The 16293-nt window shown below is 52.8% G+C and overlaps 1 protein-coding gene across 9 annotated transcripts in view; it reads right to left on the reverse strand.

Annotated features, from left to right (window-relative positions):
* The window catches only part of TSC1 (TSC complex subunit 1), a 50104-nt gene that overhangs the window by 5900 nt on the left and 27911 nt on the right, over nucleotides 1-16293 (reverse strand). For 8 of the 9 annotated variants that reach the window (XM_049638192.1, XM_049638182.1, XM_049638150.1 and 5 more), the window contains 13 exons: nucleotides 12992-13167; nucleotides 12173-12288; nucleotides 11745-11856; nucleotides 11143-11261; nucleotides 9472-9541; nucleotides 8726-8830; nucleotides 7910-8468; nucleotides 6839-6882; nucleotides 6085-6251; nucleotides 5028-5210; nucleotides 4049-4159; nucleotides 2995-3117; nucleotides 41-228 (listed from right to left, as the gene is read on the reverse strand). In XM_049638192.1, the coding sequence (XP_049494149.1) occupies nucleotides 41-228; nucleotides 2995-3117; nucleotides 4049-4159; nucleotides 5028-5210; nucleotides 6085-6251; nucleotides 6839-6882; nucleotides 7910-8468; nucleotides 8726-8830; nucleotides 9472-9541; nucleotides 11143-11261; nucleotides 11745-11856; nucleotides 12173-12288; nucleotides 12992-13167 (2073 nt within the window). The remainder of the gene's footprint in view (nucleotides 1-40; nucleotides 229-2994; nucleotides 3118-4048; nucleotides 4160-5027; nucleotides 5211-6084; nucleotides 6252-6838; nucleotides 6883-7909; nucleotides 8469-8725; nucleotides 8831-9471; nucleotides 9542-11142; nucleotides 11262-11744; nucleotides 11857-12172; nucleotides 12289-12991; nucleotides 13168-16293) is intronic. The other variant, XM_049638187.1, reaches the window with a different exon arrangement.

Consider the following 16293-nt stretch of genomic DNA (forward strand, 5'->3'; position numbering starts at 1 on the left):
CGCACACATCACTGCAGAAACCTTCCCCCGTGGGAGTTACCTGGCCTGCAGTTTGACATCCTCTAAATATTTCTTCTGTTCCAAAAGAAGGTGGTCTTTCTTGGCCAGGTGAGATTCCAGTTCCAAAATCCGTTTCTGAGAGGTGTCGAGCCTCTGATTCTGCTGGAGGACATGGCTTCTGTTTTTTTCTAATTCTTTCCGATATGCAGCTTTCATCATTTCCACTTCCTAAAAAAAAAAAGGGGGGGGGGGGGGCGCGACTGGAGTTAGTCTTTTTAGAAAACGAACATGCCACGTCCATGTTGGAAAATCAAGGCGATAAGCACTGAGAAGGCACTCTGGGCCAGTCCTGGTGGAAATCTCAATTAGTACAACTTTTTGGAAAGTAAGCCGGCAGTAAGTATTAATCTAATACCCCTTCCTACAAATCTACCCCTGAGGAAATCATCTGAACCACAAACAGACATTTGGGCACAAAAGGAATCATCTCAGCATACTGAGAAGGGCAAAACACTGGAAGCACCGTTAAGCCAAATGTCAGGAAAACAGTTAAGTGAGTTAAAGCCCATTTCATAAGTTTTTAATAAACTTACAGTTTACACATCAGTAAAAGGATTTTTCAAAGCAAACTATAAAGCCATGCGAATAGGATCAACTATGTAAACACTGACACTCACAAGCATCAAACGAAACTAGGCCAATGTTCAGTTATAGTTTCAACATACTGGTGTCGCGAGTCTTTTTTTGTTTGTTTGTTGGTTTGTTTCTTTTCCCCTCACCCTGACGAAGGGAAAGCTGGCGGGCATGACCCGGCCTGGCAGGTTGCTCAGGCAACACGGCACTGGCAGATCAGGTGCCCCATAAGGTTTGGCGATCCCGCCGGGCAGATGGCCGGCCTGCTGACAGACTAAACCAGCTGAACCCAGGACAAGTGCACACTCACGCTCAGAAAAGACACAGAAAGAACGCTCTTCTAACAAGCATGTGTTGTATTTGCCTTGTGTGTTTTTACTGTGGAAAGATACACATATAACTGACATAGATTTGTTTTTCTCAAAAAGATACACCATAAGGAACAAGGCAAAGAGCTTCCATGGAGGTGGGCCTCAAAGAATAACGGTGAATGTTTTCTTGGCGTGAAAGGCCACAGATTTAAGCTCAGAACTGGGCGCCAGATCACATGGCCATGCTGGCTGTGCCCAAGGGCTCCAGACTTGCTCACGTTAGGTGAACAAATCAGACCTCTGACCTAAATGACAGCAGCTCTTTATGGAGAATCAAAGTACGGAACTCAGAACATCCGCGTGCTTCCGCTAACCTTCCCGATCATCCCGTGACATGCTACACCAACACCTACCAGCCATGCCCAACCTCTCAGATACCCACCCTGCCTCCCCCACTTGACTGAACAGCAGAAAGCCTGACTCCAGGCCCAAGGGCAAATCCTGGCAGGTTCAAGGCAACGGCTGAGCTAAGGATGGGCACACACGACACAACCCTGGCTGATAACAAGGGTGGGACGTCTGGTGTGAGACCCGCAGGAAGTGTCCTCTCCTCTTCCGTGGGACGTCGTGGGGTCTACCTGTGACCACTGCACCCGCAGCTCACGCCTTGCAACCACCAGCACAGTGAGTCCAAGGACGAGGGTGCCGCGATGGGTCAGGTAGTGCCGGAGACGGAAAGAACTGGGTTTTGTTTTTATGGTTTCTTGCTTTTAAGTAATCTCTACATCCAACCTGGGGCTCGAACTCACAACCCCGAGATCAAGAGTCACATGCTCCACCAGCTGAGCCAGCCAGGCACCCCAGAACTGAGCTCTTTGATGTTGTCCCTAAATTGCTGACTTGACCAACCCAGGACTCACGTGCTTTGGGACTTCTTGTCAAGCGAAATAAACAATGCAACTCCTTATCGTTAAGCCAAATTTGGTCCCTCTTGTTGTGACTGCTTACAGCGGCAGGCATCCTGGCTGCTGCAAGTCAGGGTCAGCACGTCCGTTTCAGGGACGGTGAAACGGAGCCCAAAGAGGCCAGGTGGCCTGCTCGGGGCCCCAAGAGTACAAGCCTTCCAGCCGAAGGACAGCAGCACAGAGGCCAGCCCAGCGGCACTCTCGGGGGCGTCAGGAATGCGAATGAGTAATAAGGATGTTCGGGGCTCTCCTGTCCTGAGGTCTGTCTCCCCTCTGTCTTTTCCAAACCCCTTTGACTTCCAGAATGACTGGTGGCTGGTTTCTAGAGAAAGTTCCACACTTAAACGTCCTACTAAAGGGAGTCTGAGCCTGATAGCTGAGAGGAGCTGAGGAATAAGGAGTAACTCTATTAGGAAAATTACCTCTCTCTGCTCCTAAGCCTACTCTGTACATTTGGCCCAGAAGGATGCTTTACAAAGCACAAGCCCGAGAAATCCTGAAAAGAAAGCCTGTGTGTGATGGAGAAGTTAGTGACAGGAAGCATCTGAACATTTACCATTAAAATTCCATTCCGACTCATTCCCGACTCGTTCGCTAACATTACCCGAGGCTATTTAGAAAGTGACACAAAACTTCCGCCTCGACACCGCGGGTGAGTCGCTAATTAACGTAAGATCATCCCGATGCCGGCCTCGTCGCCAGAACCGAACCGCGATCTGCTGAAATTAAACCCAACGTCGAAAGGAAGAAGAGTTACGTCCACTGGCGCATGCCCCCGGTCCTGAGAGTTCTGTTCGACAGAAGCGGCTCCCCGTCCTTTCCTCGTCTCTCTCCCTCCGTGTCTCGGGGCGGGCACGGGCAGGAGAGAGACCCTGCCGGCCACCGCGTGCCCACTCCCACGAGCCGCTTTCGCTTGCGCCTGACTCGGTCTCGCGGCGAGCCAGCTGGGGGCCATCAGCTCGAGCAACGGCCAAGGACGCTCACCCCAGCGGGCCGGCGGGGGCGCGGGGGGGGGCGCCGAGCGGGCCCTCGGGGAACATCTGCACCGCCGCGCCCTACGAGCCCCGCCCCCGCCCCGGGCCTACCTCTGTGGTGTCCGAGTGCTTGTTCTGCAGCTGCTCCAGATACAGCTCGTTGACCTCCCCGAGGACCAGCAGCTGCCTGTTCAAGAACTCCATCTGCTGCTGGACCGACTCGCTGTTCGAGAGCTGCGACCACAGCGCACAAACAGGCAAGGTGAAAGACCCCGCGACGCCACGCGGGCCAGCGGGCATCAGAGAGCACCCAGCCGGGAGCGCGTGACCTCGGGGCCCGGGCACGATAACCGCTCCCTCGGCTTCAAATCCCCTCACAGGACGGCCGGCGGGGAGGAGGGCGTCCGAGGGCAACGAAGATGGGCAGAAGGGCACTTCGAAACGGTGCTGCGCAAAGGGGACCCAGCCCAGATGCACGTCATCAGAGCGGCCACCCACGAGATGCCCGCAGAGGACAGGCGTGCGTACGACAGTCACCGCAGGGACACGCTGTCCAGGGTCAGAGCCCACGAAAACTCACTTATTTCCTTCATAAGTGATCTCTACACGGTGCAGTGAATCCCAACAAGGGAGGGACCCTAGCTCAAGAAATCTCTGCGAACCAACTTTTCAAGTTTATGTAAACGAGGATTTAAAAATAAGACTTCCGGAGCGCCTGGGGGGGGCTCAGTCGGTCGAGCGTCCGACTTCAGCTCGGGTCACGAGCTCGCAGTTGAGGAGTTCGAGCCCCGTGTCGGGCTCCGCGCTGACGGCTCGGGGCTCGGGGCTCGGGGCTCGGGGCTCGGAGCCCGGAGCCCGCTTCAGATTCTGCGTCTCCCTCGCTCTCTGCCCCCCTTCCCCCCCACCCCGCCCACCTGGCTCAGGCCAGACAGATGTGCTGCGGAGACCGTCTTGCGCACTGGAAGGGGTTTAGCAGCACCGGGCCCCTGCCCGCTCGGTGTCGGTAGCACCAAAAACGCCTCCACACATTGCCCAGCGTCCTCTGGGGGGTGGAGCCGGGAGGCCAACCCTGGGGGGAACCCCGGCCGCCGGCGCACAGGCCCCATCGGAAGGAAGCGCGCCAGCAAGCTGTGTGAGAACAGACCCCGCCCGCCCCGTTTCTTACCTTCTGGGAGACCTGACTGAGCAGCAGCTCGGTATGGCACACCTTACTGTTGGCCTTCTTCAACTCCAGACGCAGCTCTGCGATCATGTTCCTGCAGTCCTCCAGCTTTGTCTGCCCAAAGAGACGGGCCACGAAGTTACACAGAACCCGCGGGCCACGGCACCGGCCCACAGACAAGCGGGAAAGCCCAGGTTCTCTACTGCTCTACTCTTCTCGGGCCATCGGGATTTAGTTTCTTAGTTTCAAAAATTCAGCTACGGTTCATTTCTGGAGTTCCTGATTGGTTTGGCAAAAGAACGAAAAGATCTTGGACCCCAGACTCTGCACCGCAGAGCCGTGGGGCTGCAGAGCAAACTCACAGCGGCGCCAGGAGGAGACTGTGAGTGTTTGAGGGAAACGCAGTGACATCTGTCGGTCACCGTGCGCACTACGCCCCGGAGGCAGGTCAGGGTTTCAGGATCAGATGTGCTCGCTAGTCCCTGGGGATGATGTCATATCTTTGCAAAGCAGGGTTCGGGTGTTTGCGGGGGAAAAAAATCGCCCTGTGAAAACCAGCGTGAAACAGGAAATGAGGGCGCCGGTCTCCAATGTGATTCCAAGATCTGAGACTCCACGCGGTGCCAGACGGGCAGGCACGGCACTGGTCAATTATTGTGGACATTTAAAAACGAAATTTAAAAAAATGTAAATTTACGTGTGTGATTTTCAAACAGTGACTGCGTCATCAGGACGTAAATACTAAGTCGCTCAAGATCTGCTCAACGAGCAGAACCGTCAGGTGTCTCCCTTGGCTGCGGAACGCCAGGGAAGTTCCCCAAACGCCAAGGGAGGCTTGTAGGAACCGAGAGAGCTGGGAAGCCCTGCCTGACGCGAAACCCGCGTCCGGTGGCGTCGGAGACAAGAGCCCGCGTGCTGGCTGCGACGGACAAGGCGCCCTGGCGCCCTCCCTCGGCTGCCCCCGCCCGGCGGCCGCCCGCACCTGCAGCTCCTGGCTCTGGTTGTAGAACTCCTCTCGGTCGTGCTGCAGCTGTCTGATCTGGCTGTGGAGCTGGGTCACCATCGTGTCTCGCTGCTCCTGCAGCTGACTGTTTCTGGCTTGTTCCTTCTGCAGACTGACCTTCCATATCTGGATGTCCTTCTCTTGTAACTTCAGCTGGTCTTTCTGACGGGGACCAAGGATGTGATCATTTTAGCCGTCTGCCACCGTGGGCGGTGAGGCTCGAGGACGAGGCATACCGCGGATGTCTCATGCAGACGGCCACGTGCCACCCTGCCACGGGAACCCCGGGCCCAGCGTCCGCCAGCTGACAACTGTCCAGCGTGGCTCGAGGTCAAGGGTTAACCAATTTCACAGTAGCAAACGGATCACAAGATGCCAGAAGAAATTTTCTCAGGGGCCGACTGCCCCCAGTACCTTCAAAAGCCCTAACCATCAGCTCTGGTGTAAGACCTCTCATACACGCTATCAATTAAGGTCACTAAAAACGAGGAACGTTTACCGACTACCCACCCAGGCACCGCACAAGCAGTCACGTGACTTCTTTACGTTTTAAAAGGCAAGTGCTGCTGTTCTCATTCCCATTTTACAGAACGGCTAACAGAGGCTCCGAGAGGCTTCACCGCTTTCCTAAGGCGGTAAGTGGTAGAGCCACGGCTCAGCCTCCAGGTCCAACTGGCTTCTCAACTGTGCTACGAGATTTTTGCCACAGAACAGCTTTAGGAGAGCCGGTTTCATATTTGGAGAAACAAAATGATCCGTTGGCCCTGTTGTCATCACAGCCAATTACGCACAAACAAACAGGTCCCTTGTCCCACGGTGTCCGAGGGCGGCAAGCCAATTCGGAGATCCGGCCGGTCACGTCTCGGCCTCGGAGACCGAGCGGCGGCCCCTGGCCCCACGGGGAGCACAGCTAGGCCTGAACCCCCGGGCCTCGACGCAGCCGCGGCTGTTTGCAGACTGTCGTGCTGACACGAGACCACACGCAGCCTCGGCCGAGCCGCCGCCCCAACCCCCCCCCCCTCCCCCGGATGCTCACCATGGCGGCGTTGTGCTCCTCCAGAGCCGCCGCCCTGGTCACCCGACGGAGGAGTCGCCTGTTCCGGAGAGCGTGCTGCTGCCTCTTAAAACGCTCATAGAGCAGCTGGTTGTGCAGTAAAAGCAACTGGTTACGGAGGGTGCGGATCTCATCTGAGGGAGGAGAGCCTGATTTTAAAGCAGAGGGAGGGTGGCAGAGATGCCTTTTACAGAAGGTTCGATCGAGACCCTCCCGTGGCTGCTAGCCCAAGAAACGCAATTCTTCGAGAAACAGGTCAGCACTCCTTTTGCACACGACCACGTGGGTCTCGGCAACAGCCATTCGTTAGAAGGGGAAGACGACTCACTACCCATCTCTGCTTTGAAGGAACACAAGAGGGACCGATGCGGGAGGACTCCCGGGGACTTTCCCACACCGTTACTCAAGGCTCCTCTCTTCCCTCCCCTGTCGTGCTCTCCCCCAGGCACGTCTCTGGTACCACTGGCCTCCCTGGGGTCTTTTCGAGGGAAGCCCGGCAGGAGGGCTGCACGTTCGGCACTCCTACTCACAGGCACTTGCCATGTGCCACTTGTCAAAAGTAGGAAATGCTGGCTTCCCAACACCTGACACGCTAGAGGCCGAGCAGATATGCCAGCTGGAGCCGTAGCAAAGGGGAGACCCGTTCCTACAGCGCATGCCTCCTCCAGGGACAGAAAAGGCGGCAAGCACACTGGACCCACACGGGCTGGGTTTGGGGCTCAAGTAACAACTTTACCTCCAAAGTGGGTCCAGTCGACAGACTTGCTGGGTAAAGACAACCTAGGAAGAAAGGTTTGGGGTGAAACAAAGTTACCGAGCTCGCCTGGGAAACCTCCTCCGGGCCTTTCAGTGCAGCAAGGCTAGAGCCCTTCCTTGCGGTCAAAGCATCAGAGGGATAAGAAAGTTCCAATAGCCAGGGCCGTGGGGAGTTCGAGGCAGCAGCATACATCGGATGCAGGGCCGGCGCCCACACCAAGCAGGACCCAGTCTCCAGGGTGGAGGGGCCCTCGCTCGGTGCGCGCTCAGGCCGGCCTTTGCTCGGCTCTCCAAGGCGACGGAGTGATCAAACACACTGCCGGCTATTTCAACCCTCTGCACTGCACTACACGGGCAAGTAGCCAAGTTTAAGGAGAAAGTAGGTAATTTACCTGAGCGTGTTACACCACATCTCATTCAAAAAGGGAAATCTCTTGTCAAATTCTACCTGAGGTTATTATATTAGAGACCCTGTTTAGCAACAGCAGAGGATTCAGGCTCTGGATTGGGGATTCCCTTACCCCCTCCCTAGCTAACCGGTGCAAAGGGTAATAAATGAAGGGTTGGAACAGCGGCTTGGACAGGATTCGTCTAAGAAACCCTACGTGTGAGTGCGGGTGTGGAGGAGGGGGCAGGCCACCCCAGCCTCGCACTGAAATGCTGCCGACTTTACCTTCCCTCCAAGGAGCTGTGTCACCAAAACAGAAAGAACAATCTACAGCTAGATAAGGAAACGCTGGGACAAACCTCCCTGTGCCACCTGAATACCACAACCTCATCCTCCGATTTTCGGAGCAGCCGTGAATGTGTCTGAGCTTCGTCACGGTACGGCGGCACGGGTCGGCGGCCCCGGGACCGCCGCGGTCAGGTGCGTGTGGACGCGACACGGTCCCGCACACGCAGAGGTGCCAGACTGGAAGGGCACTGACAGACACGGGGGAGCCAGCTGCCTCCATGAGCACGGGGAACGAGTCCCGCGTCCGACCCTGACTGCCTGTATTTTCTGATGAAACCGGACATTGAAAGGGAAGAGAACGGGCCGGGGCCTTACCTGTTCAGCTCCTTGCTGTGTGCGTCCGCTCCCTGCTGTATCAGTCTATCCAGTATTTCCACTGGGGAGGTAGAGGGCGCATGGTCTTCCTCCGCGTTTCCTTTCGCTTTCTTTAACAGTTCCTTGGTCTTCTTGCCGACGAAGTGATGGGCGGTCTTTGGCAATGCCACCTCAAAAAGATGCTCGTAAGGGGGAGGCTGCCCACTTCCAAGGCCCACGCCCCTCTGAGGCGGGATTTTACAAGGGCTGGGAGTGAGGATGTTGGTCTCCAGCGACGCCTGGCGCTCCCTGTTCCCGGCAGGGCTCTCGCTGGTGCCTCCACAGGGCAGATCTATGGGAGTAAAGGCTTGCTTTGGTGCGTCAGGCCCAAGCTTGTCCAGGGAGGAGTTTAAAGGCTCAGGGTGCACACTGGTGCCGTGCGCGACGGAGGCGGCCGAATGGGTCTTCCGAGGGCAGCCCGGGAGACTGTCCCGGTAGAAGGGAGAGTCGAAGCCTCCTCGAGGAACCAGGAGCTCGGCGTCAGCTGTGGTGATCTCGGAGAGCTCTTTAGATATCGCCGCTGAGAGGAGGGAGGGAGACAGGAGGCGCCACTGTAAACGGGCCATCTGGGCGAGGCCGGGCCGTGGGGGCTGTGTGATGCCGAGTGCCACCCAGAGCGACACGTAAGACCCAGAATGAGACTCCCATCTTCTACCCCCTGGAGAAGAAAAGCCCAGCAAGCCTGGGAGCGTCGACACTAAATCCCGGTTTTAGGGCACAATGAGCGCTTTGTCATCGAGTGGCGATCCCGTCCGGGCCCAGAATCCCACACCTCACCTTCTTCTTTATCTTTTTCAACACTATCTTCTTCCGAGGCCAGGTCCCCTAGAAACCCTGGAAGGTCACTGAGAGTGACAGAACCTTTGCTGCCAGGTAGCTCTTCTAAAGAGAAACAAAGACAGCGCGAGTCAAAAAAACACACTGGTAACCCCCACAACCGCAAAGCTGTTCCACTGCAGAAGACGCCATCACGACTCGTCCTGCCGAGTGCACGGAGGAGCGCGCGGAGCGGCTCTCCCTGGAGCTACTCCAGAAAGCTATAATCAAGGGTCTGATTAAAGGTATGGAGGGTTAATCCCACAGAAAATAAAATCTTTTTTTTTTTATAGTTTTATTTGAGAGCAAGCAGGGGAGGGGCAGACAGAGAGGGAAAGAATCCCAAGCAAGCCCTGCACTGTCAGTGCAGAGCCCGACGAGGGGCTCAGACTCACGAACTGTGAGATCATGACCCGAGTCGAAACCAAGAGTCAGATGCTTCACTGAGCGGCCCCCGGGCGTCCCTAAAATCCTCTATTCTAAGGTCCCAGGGAACAGATAAAACCGTCTGACCAGTGCAAAACACAGGCACTCCACCGCAATAGCTTAAAAGCACTTTTTTGGATGTTATTATTAGATTGGTTTTTAGAACTGATTATGTTTCATTATCTCCGGGCTTCAGCGTTTGTGGTGTTCCAGAATTTTCTTGTTTCCACATCTAACCCAAGAGGAGACAAGCAACGCCTAGTGTTACCCAGAGACCTTACCTAATCCTCTGTCATTCGGAAGATGGTGTTGTCTGTGTAGACAGGGCCTTGCTGAATCTGTTCTCTCTTCCTGAAAAGACAGGCATCATTTACGTGACAAGGCAGGAAACTGCGTACGTGTTCTCTTATGTAAGAGAAATACCCTAAAACGCTAAAGCGCTAACACGTTATAAAGAAGTTTAAAGTTTAGCTCAGCGGTTCTCAAAGTGTTTGGTACCAGGATGCCTTTAGAGTCTTAAGAACTGAGAGTTCCGTGAGCTTTTCCTTTATGGGGTTCTATCTATTGATAGGCAACCGTATTAGAAATCAAAACAAGAAGTTTTTAAATACTTACTAATTCACTTAAAAAGAACAAACCCACTACGTGTAAACACGAACGACATAACCTTCTATGAAACGCGACTATAGCTCCCAACACAAAACAGTAAGAACTCGAGTGAGAAGACTGAAGTGTCCTCCGTGTTGCCAGCTCTCCTGGCTGGACGGCAGATTCCCGCCCTGCCTCTCCCTGGAGCCCTGCCCCGCGCTACCCTGGCGACGCCGCTAGGCCCCGTGTTAAGCAGCCACGCAAAGACTTAATCTTTCCTATCACACCGAGACCTGACGGAGTCATTTCGTGAACTTAGGTGCAGCGTGGACTCCGAAGCCGTGGCACCTGCCCTTCGTCCTGCGTTCGAATCCACTGGCCTGCTCTGTACCCCGAACACACCTTTACGTCCGCCGCCTCTGGTAACGCCACGCACGGAAACATTCAAAAGGCGCTGGCTCGCCACATGGCGCAGAGCTCCCCAACGTGCAAATATTCACCACGCGACATCGAAAACTCAATTATTCCCCAAGATCCCCAGGACTTTCCAGTCTCATCACAAAAGTCTCGGGGACACCATCCAGATCATGGTAGCAGAGAGCAGCCGTTTCGTATCCTGACCTCGCCCGAGAGGTGAATTTTATCACTGGCAACAAAGACTGTCCATCGTCTATTTTGAAGTGACAGGCTCAGCTGATCACGTAAGCAATGGCCTGTCTCCTACTCAGGTCTGCATAACCGCAGTCTGTCTGTCAACCGTTCCTTCAGATAAAACCGGTGGTCCATGAAAAACGCAGCCGGTCCAGCACCAACTCAAGTAACGGCACCAGTGCCCACGAAGTAGCTTGTGTTTTATCAAAGAGAATCGTAAACGTACGTGGTCTCAAGGGTCGCGATGTCATAAAATTAATCACTTTTATTGCTTTCTATAGAGACTCTTAAGGTACTGGTGTTTTTGGTTTTTTATCTTCCCCCCCTTAAACTGAAGAAACACGTTAAGGAAGAAGGAGGCCGTGCCCCCGGACGGTTTGGTGCCCGCCCTGATGTGTGCCGGGGGCCGGCTGTTCCCGCCCACCATACCGCACTCGAGAGCAAATGCCGACCGGGTCAGGAGGGCAGAGGAGGTTAGTATTACTGTGAAGGCAGTCGACCTACTGGGTCCCCGAAAAGGGTTCTGGGGTCCCGGGGTCAGCAGATCACAGTGCGAGAGCTGCCCTTTAGCCAGTATTTCCAGTTGTTCTGATCCAAACCCATCACGTTTCAGGTCCAGACTCCACCTGACGTGACAAGCTTCCTTCCCAGGGCGAGGCTGCCCGTGGGTCACCGTGCGGAGGCAGAGGGACCGCAGGCGAGCGCGAGCGTACCTTCCTGGGGGGCGTGGCCGTGGCCTGCAGGACGGATGGGTGAACGTAGTCGTCTGGGTGGCAGAGTGGGGCTGGAGGAGGAGAAGTTGCTGGGGTTCCCAGAGGAGTCCCTTTTCCACCTGTTCACAGACGACACACACACCATCACTAAGCCTATTAGAAAACTCTGAATTTTTTCCAACCGGACTGTAAAGAAAGACGCCAGACTTAACTTTCTAGGGATCTAGAGTTGTTGTTTTGGTCCACCTTCTATGTTCTTAAAGCCCCAAGGTTCGCATCAAGCGTCCAAAACAGGTTTACTGGGGCACCGGGGTGGCTCAATCGGTTAAGTATCTGACTTCGGCTCGGGTCGTGGTCTCATGGTTCTCGAGTTTGAGCCCCACACCAGGTGAGCCCTCGTTTTTTCTCTCTGCACCCCAACTCTCCTCCCTCCCCGCCTCTCGCTCACTTGCGCCCTCTCTCTCTCTCAAACAACAAAACAAAACAAAAACAGGTTTACAACTGTCAGCAGCCCAAACTCACCATCAGACCTAGGAGACAGTTCCTTGCCCTACCCAGCAGGCCCAGACCAAGCAACCGAGTCCAGCCCCAGACACACGTACCAGTTGTACCAAAGACTTTACTGTAAGGGTGTGACAGGTCAGGTGGGACGTTTCCAGGAGAAGTTGGAGGAGTGGTCATACCACAAACCATAGATGGGCTCCAGAGAGTAGCCTGGGAAGTTAATAAGGCACATCAGCAATGAGAAATGAGCACCAGGCCATCCCCAAGCCTTAGTCTATCCAAGACGAAACGGAAGCAGGCATCTTATTAAGGCTCTACTGCGAGACAAGACGCATTCTGTAAATCTAGACTCCAAGAGAAACCCAAGTGGCAACAGTAACTAACTGCCCTAATACCACGCATCCTTGAAAACCAGTCCTAAAATGAGCAGTGTCAGATTTTCCCAACCACATGCTAAAGCCCGACCCAAATGGGCAACTTCCCCAGCAAGGAGAGAAGCGAGCAGGCGCGCTCTTTAACACCATACTTGTGGCGGCTCAGCCAACAGCCGTGTTGATGGGGGACTCAGAGTCTGAGGTGGCTGCCCGGGCGTATTTAACAATGTCAGCCGAGAGCTGGAATAAGGGGTCGAGGTAGCACTCCCTACAATGAAAGGGCAAGAGCACAGCAGGTTAGTGTGTGACTTTAGATTATTCTGGAAAAGAAAAAAATTACGGCACTTTAAACCATTAGACGATATGCACATTTAAAAAAAAACTAAGGGGACTCCCAAGGCACCAGGGACGAAGTAACGTCTGCACGGCTCTTTAAATGCTCTTTGGAAATAAAGTTCAGTAAGAGCTAATGTCCAAGGAAGCGTCAGCGGGGAGAAAGCACAGCCTTGAGAAAGCACAGCTGGGATGATACCCGTAATGGGTACTGCCTATGGATAAGCCCACCTTTTCTAGAAACCAATTCTACGTCGTCCAGACTCACTGGAACTGGGTCAGTGCTACAGCCCGCAGGGCCTCACTACAACTGCCTGTAATGAATGTAGAAAGACTCCCTGCCTAGAAGCCGAGTATTTTTCCTTTTCGGAAACGTGTTAAAAACCCACTCCCGAGTCTGCTGGCAAACTGTCGGGTGGGAGATACAGGAGATCGAGGATGCGGGACTTTAAATTAAATGGGACAGAGGAATTAATCAGGAGAAACTGGAGGCGAATTCTAATTTTAAATATTTGGGAAACCGTTCCTAGGAGCTGAAGTGAAGTCTTACTCCGGGAAGAGACAATGAAGTTGACAAAAATCAACGGTGTTCTCCAGAGACAAAGCTGTAGAGCAGTAAGAACCGAAGTCACTCTCACCACAGCTATTCTGCGTGTCGACGTAAGGGCTGGCGGCCACATCGGCCGCACGATGAGGAAAGTGTGCTGACACCTGGGGGGACACAGAGTCGCCGTCTTCATAGGAGGCTTCTGTGGGGTCCAGAGAGATTTTGGCACACTCTATCACAACATCGTGCGTTTCTAATCTCTTCCACCTGGAGAAGGCAACACAAGTTAAGAAATGCAAGGTGTAATCCATTTTCTCAAACAACCAAAGGCTTAAGAATGCTAACTCGGGGCCGGGCACAGAGCTAGGACCGGCCAAGGACGAGGCTGAAGCATGCCAGCCCAAAGAGTAAACGGTACTGGCACGCTAAGAATCAGACCTAAGGCCTCCCTATTTAAAATGGTGACATCCGATTATCAGAAACTAATCTGAAACCAAAACGTCATCAACACAAGACTAGAAAGAGCCTCAAAAGAGAACGACACAGAGCAGTCGCTAGGGGGAAATCTCCCTCAGAACAGAGGGCATCGAAGAACAGGGAGACTTGGAAGCTGCCAGGGAGCAGAGGTCGATTCGAGGTCACTAATCAAAGGCTGGGGAGTTCTAATCCATCGCTAGACCGGAAAGACGCCACAGAAAGACTCAAACCCAGAGAACGCCCACGAGAACGTGTTTAAGATCGTCCAAAGATTCCTGTCACGTGATCCACAGTTACACCTCTAGGCTTTAGCTTACGGAAATCGACACACATCAGGACGGACGATACCCAGCACAGCTTATAGGGCAGAAAGAAAAAAAGAAATAACCCAAAGTCACACCACGGAGACATATTCTAGAGAAGAAAAATGATCATACCATCATGAAAAAGCATGCTTTCCGCAGGTCAATGGCTGCCAAGAGTCAGGAAGGACACCGACCACAAAGGACACGAAGGAACCTTGCGGGCAACGGAACATTCGTTATCGTGACCGGACTTTTGTCAGAACTTAACAAAATTGACGAATCTTAGTGTATGTAAACTACACCTTCCTAAAGCTGATTGGAAAAATCACGTTTCCAAAGATTCAGTGACATAAGAGGGTCAGGGTATGAGCTTAAATGAAGAAGGGATTCAAAACTACTCAGAGATATGCCCACAAAGCGATGGAGATGACCACACTAAGTATTCCAACTAAAAGAACTGAAGTCAAGAATGATAGGCTTTCCCCGTTCCACCTGTTCAACATTTGCCAAGTGTTCTACAAAGCCCTAACGATGAATGCAGCATCCACCTGCTCCAGTACAAACTTCCTTTCAGACCACGTAATTTCGCTATACGGGTTCCTAAGTAAGTAGCAATCCGGCAAGACTCTCATTCTCACGTTCCCAACTTTACAGAAAAGCAGCCCAGCACTAAGGGCACTCCGTGGGTTTACCCCAACAAAACATCTACTCCTCCTCCACAACTGTTCTAGAATGTTCTTCAATCTGAGATGCTGAAAATGGGATCTCAAATACAGAACAAGAGTCCAGGGCGTAGGCAGCATCCCCAAGAGGAGAGCCGTTCGAGGTCACTGCCACACATCTGGTCTACGCGGTTGCTAGCTGTCCGTGGTGTCTGTGTGTATGGGCAGCAGCCTCCGCCTGGTGTGTTCTCAGCGTGACCGGCAAAGGGACGGAGTGAGAGCAAGGATCAGGCTGCTTACGTAGGAACGTCGATTTGAGAGAAGAAAGTGAGAATCGTAACACGGTAGGAATGCGTTCAGATGTCTGACGTCGTCACGAATACGTGCACTCACAGTATTTTCCTCGATTCTCAAAGGGACTCTCCGTACTTTAATCTCTCGGAAACCGGGAAGTAAAATCTCATCGGTTGGGTGTCAGTTTTTGTGGCATATTTTTTTCTTTCGCGGGCAAACATGAAACAGAAGTACTCCACGGCATCTTACCTCAGTCAAACACGGTAGTTGCAAAAGCCTTCGTAGGATTAAAAGGCCCCTCCCATGCCACGCCCCTCAAGCGCTTTGGCAGCTGTTTCCAATTCTGTCGGCCGAACTGGTACCCTGCCTGCGTATTTCTAAATACGCTCTGAGCTCTCAATTTCCTGATGTACAGATCACATACCACCTGTTAACTTCCTATGACAGTAGGTGACGAGGTAGGCCACTTCCCTACACCCTTTTCCCTCCTCCCTGATGCTCTCAATAGATGTGTATCACGTGTTGCTTTATTCTCAAAATCGGTTTTCGACAATCATTATGACTATGTAAGTACTACGCGCTAGCCGAAGAGTGTAACACGAGATTTCCCTTTCTGTTCGATTTAGTTTGTCCCAGAGGTTGGATTTTTCTGTTTCTTTTCCTCAGTCTTCTGTGTATCTATTATAATTCTTCCTAAATTTACTCTAACAGCTCTGAAACAATGCCTAATGTAATTTTTACATAACGATATGCAAATAATCTGCCAGAATTATTACCCTCTCTCTAAATAGCTCCCTTCTGGAGCCCTGTCTCTCCCACGTCAGTTGAGACCGCTTGTTCTTAGCACTGCAATGCAGTGTTATCCCAAGACTTCCCTTGACCACGACCCTAGGTCAGGCCCCCTCATTTCCTGGACCCTGTGTCTCCCCCTATTCTCCTCTCCTTTTGATGGGACACGTGCTCCAGTAGTTAGCTGAGGAGGGGAAGGTGGGAGGTAAACCGGAGTCCTTGCATAGCTAAAAGTATCACGCTTGACAGGCAGGTTGGCTGGGTCTAGAATTCTAAGTGGAAAACCCTTTCGTCTCAATTAGTCTCAGAAGCTAACACCATTCCGACTTTATCCTTATGATGCATTTTGGTGTTTCCTCTCTCTAAAAGTTTTGTCCCTGGTGTCCTGAATTCACCACAATGAGCATTGAGACTTGGGAGCATTCTTTCTCACTGGTTGCGGCCGGGTGCCGGGTGAGCCCCTTCAATCTGGAAACGCGTGTCCGTCTGGAGATTTTCTTCTACTATGTCTTTTACAATTTCTTACCCCACAAAAGTTTTCTCCTCTCTTTTTAAAACTCTTTTTTTATGAGATGTCAGACTTCCTGGACTGGTTATTTTAAGTATCTTTCTGCTCAGAATACTCCTCCTCTGTATTCTTTGATTCTGTTTTCTGAGACACTCTCAACTCTATCTTCCGGGACTTTTGTCAAGGAATCTACCGTAGTAGCTCTCATTTTTCATTTTCAAGCGCTCTTTCTCAGTCTCTGAATGTTCCCCTCCGTGGCACTCTGACCTCTCCATGTGCTCAAATGCCCCATCTCAGTGGCTATGACATCTCTGTATTATCACGGTTCCTTTCTAGTTCCTTTTTCTCTTTAGGTTGG

This window comes from Panthera uncia, chromosome D4 (assembly GCF_023721935.1).
Source record: "Panthera uncia isolate 11264 chromosome D4, Puncia_PCG_1.0, whole genome shotgun sequence".
NCBI lineage: Eukaryota > Metazoa > Chordata > Mammalia > Carnivora > Felidae > Panthera > Panthera uncia.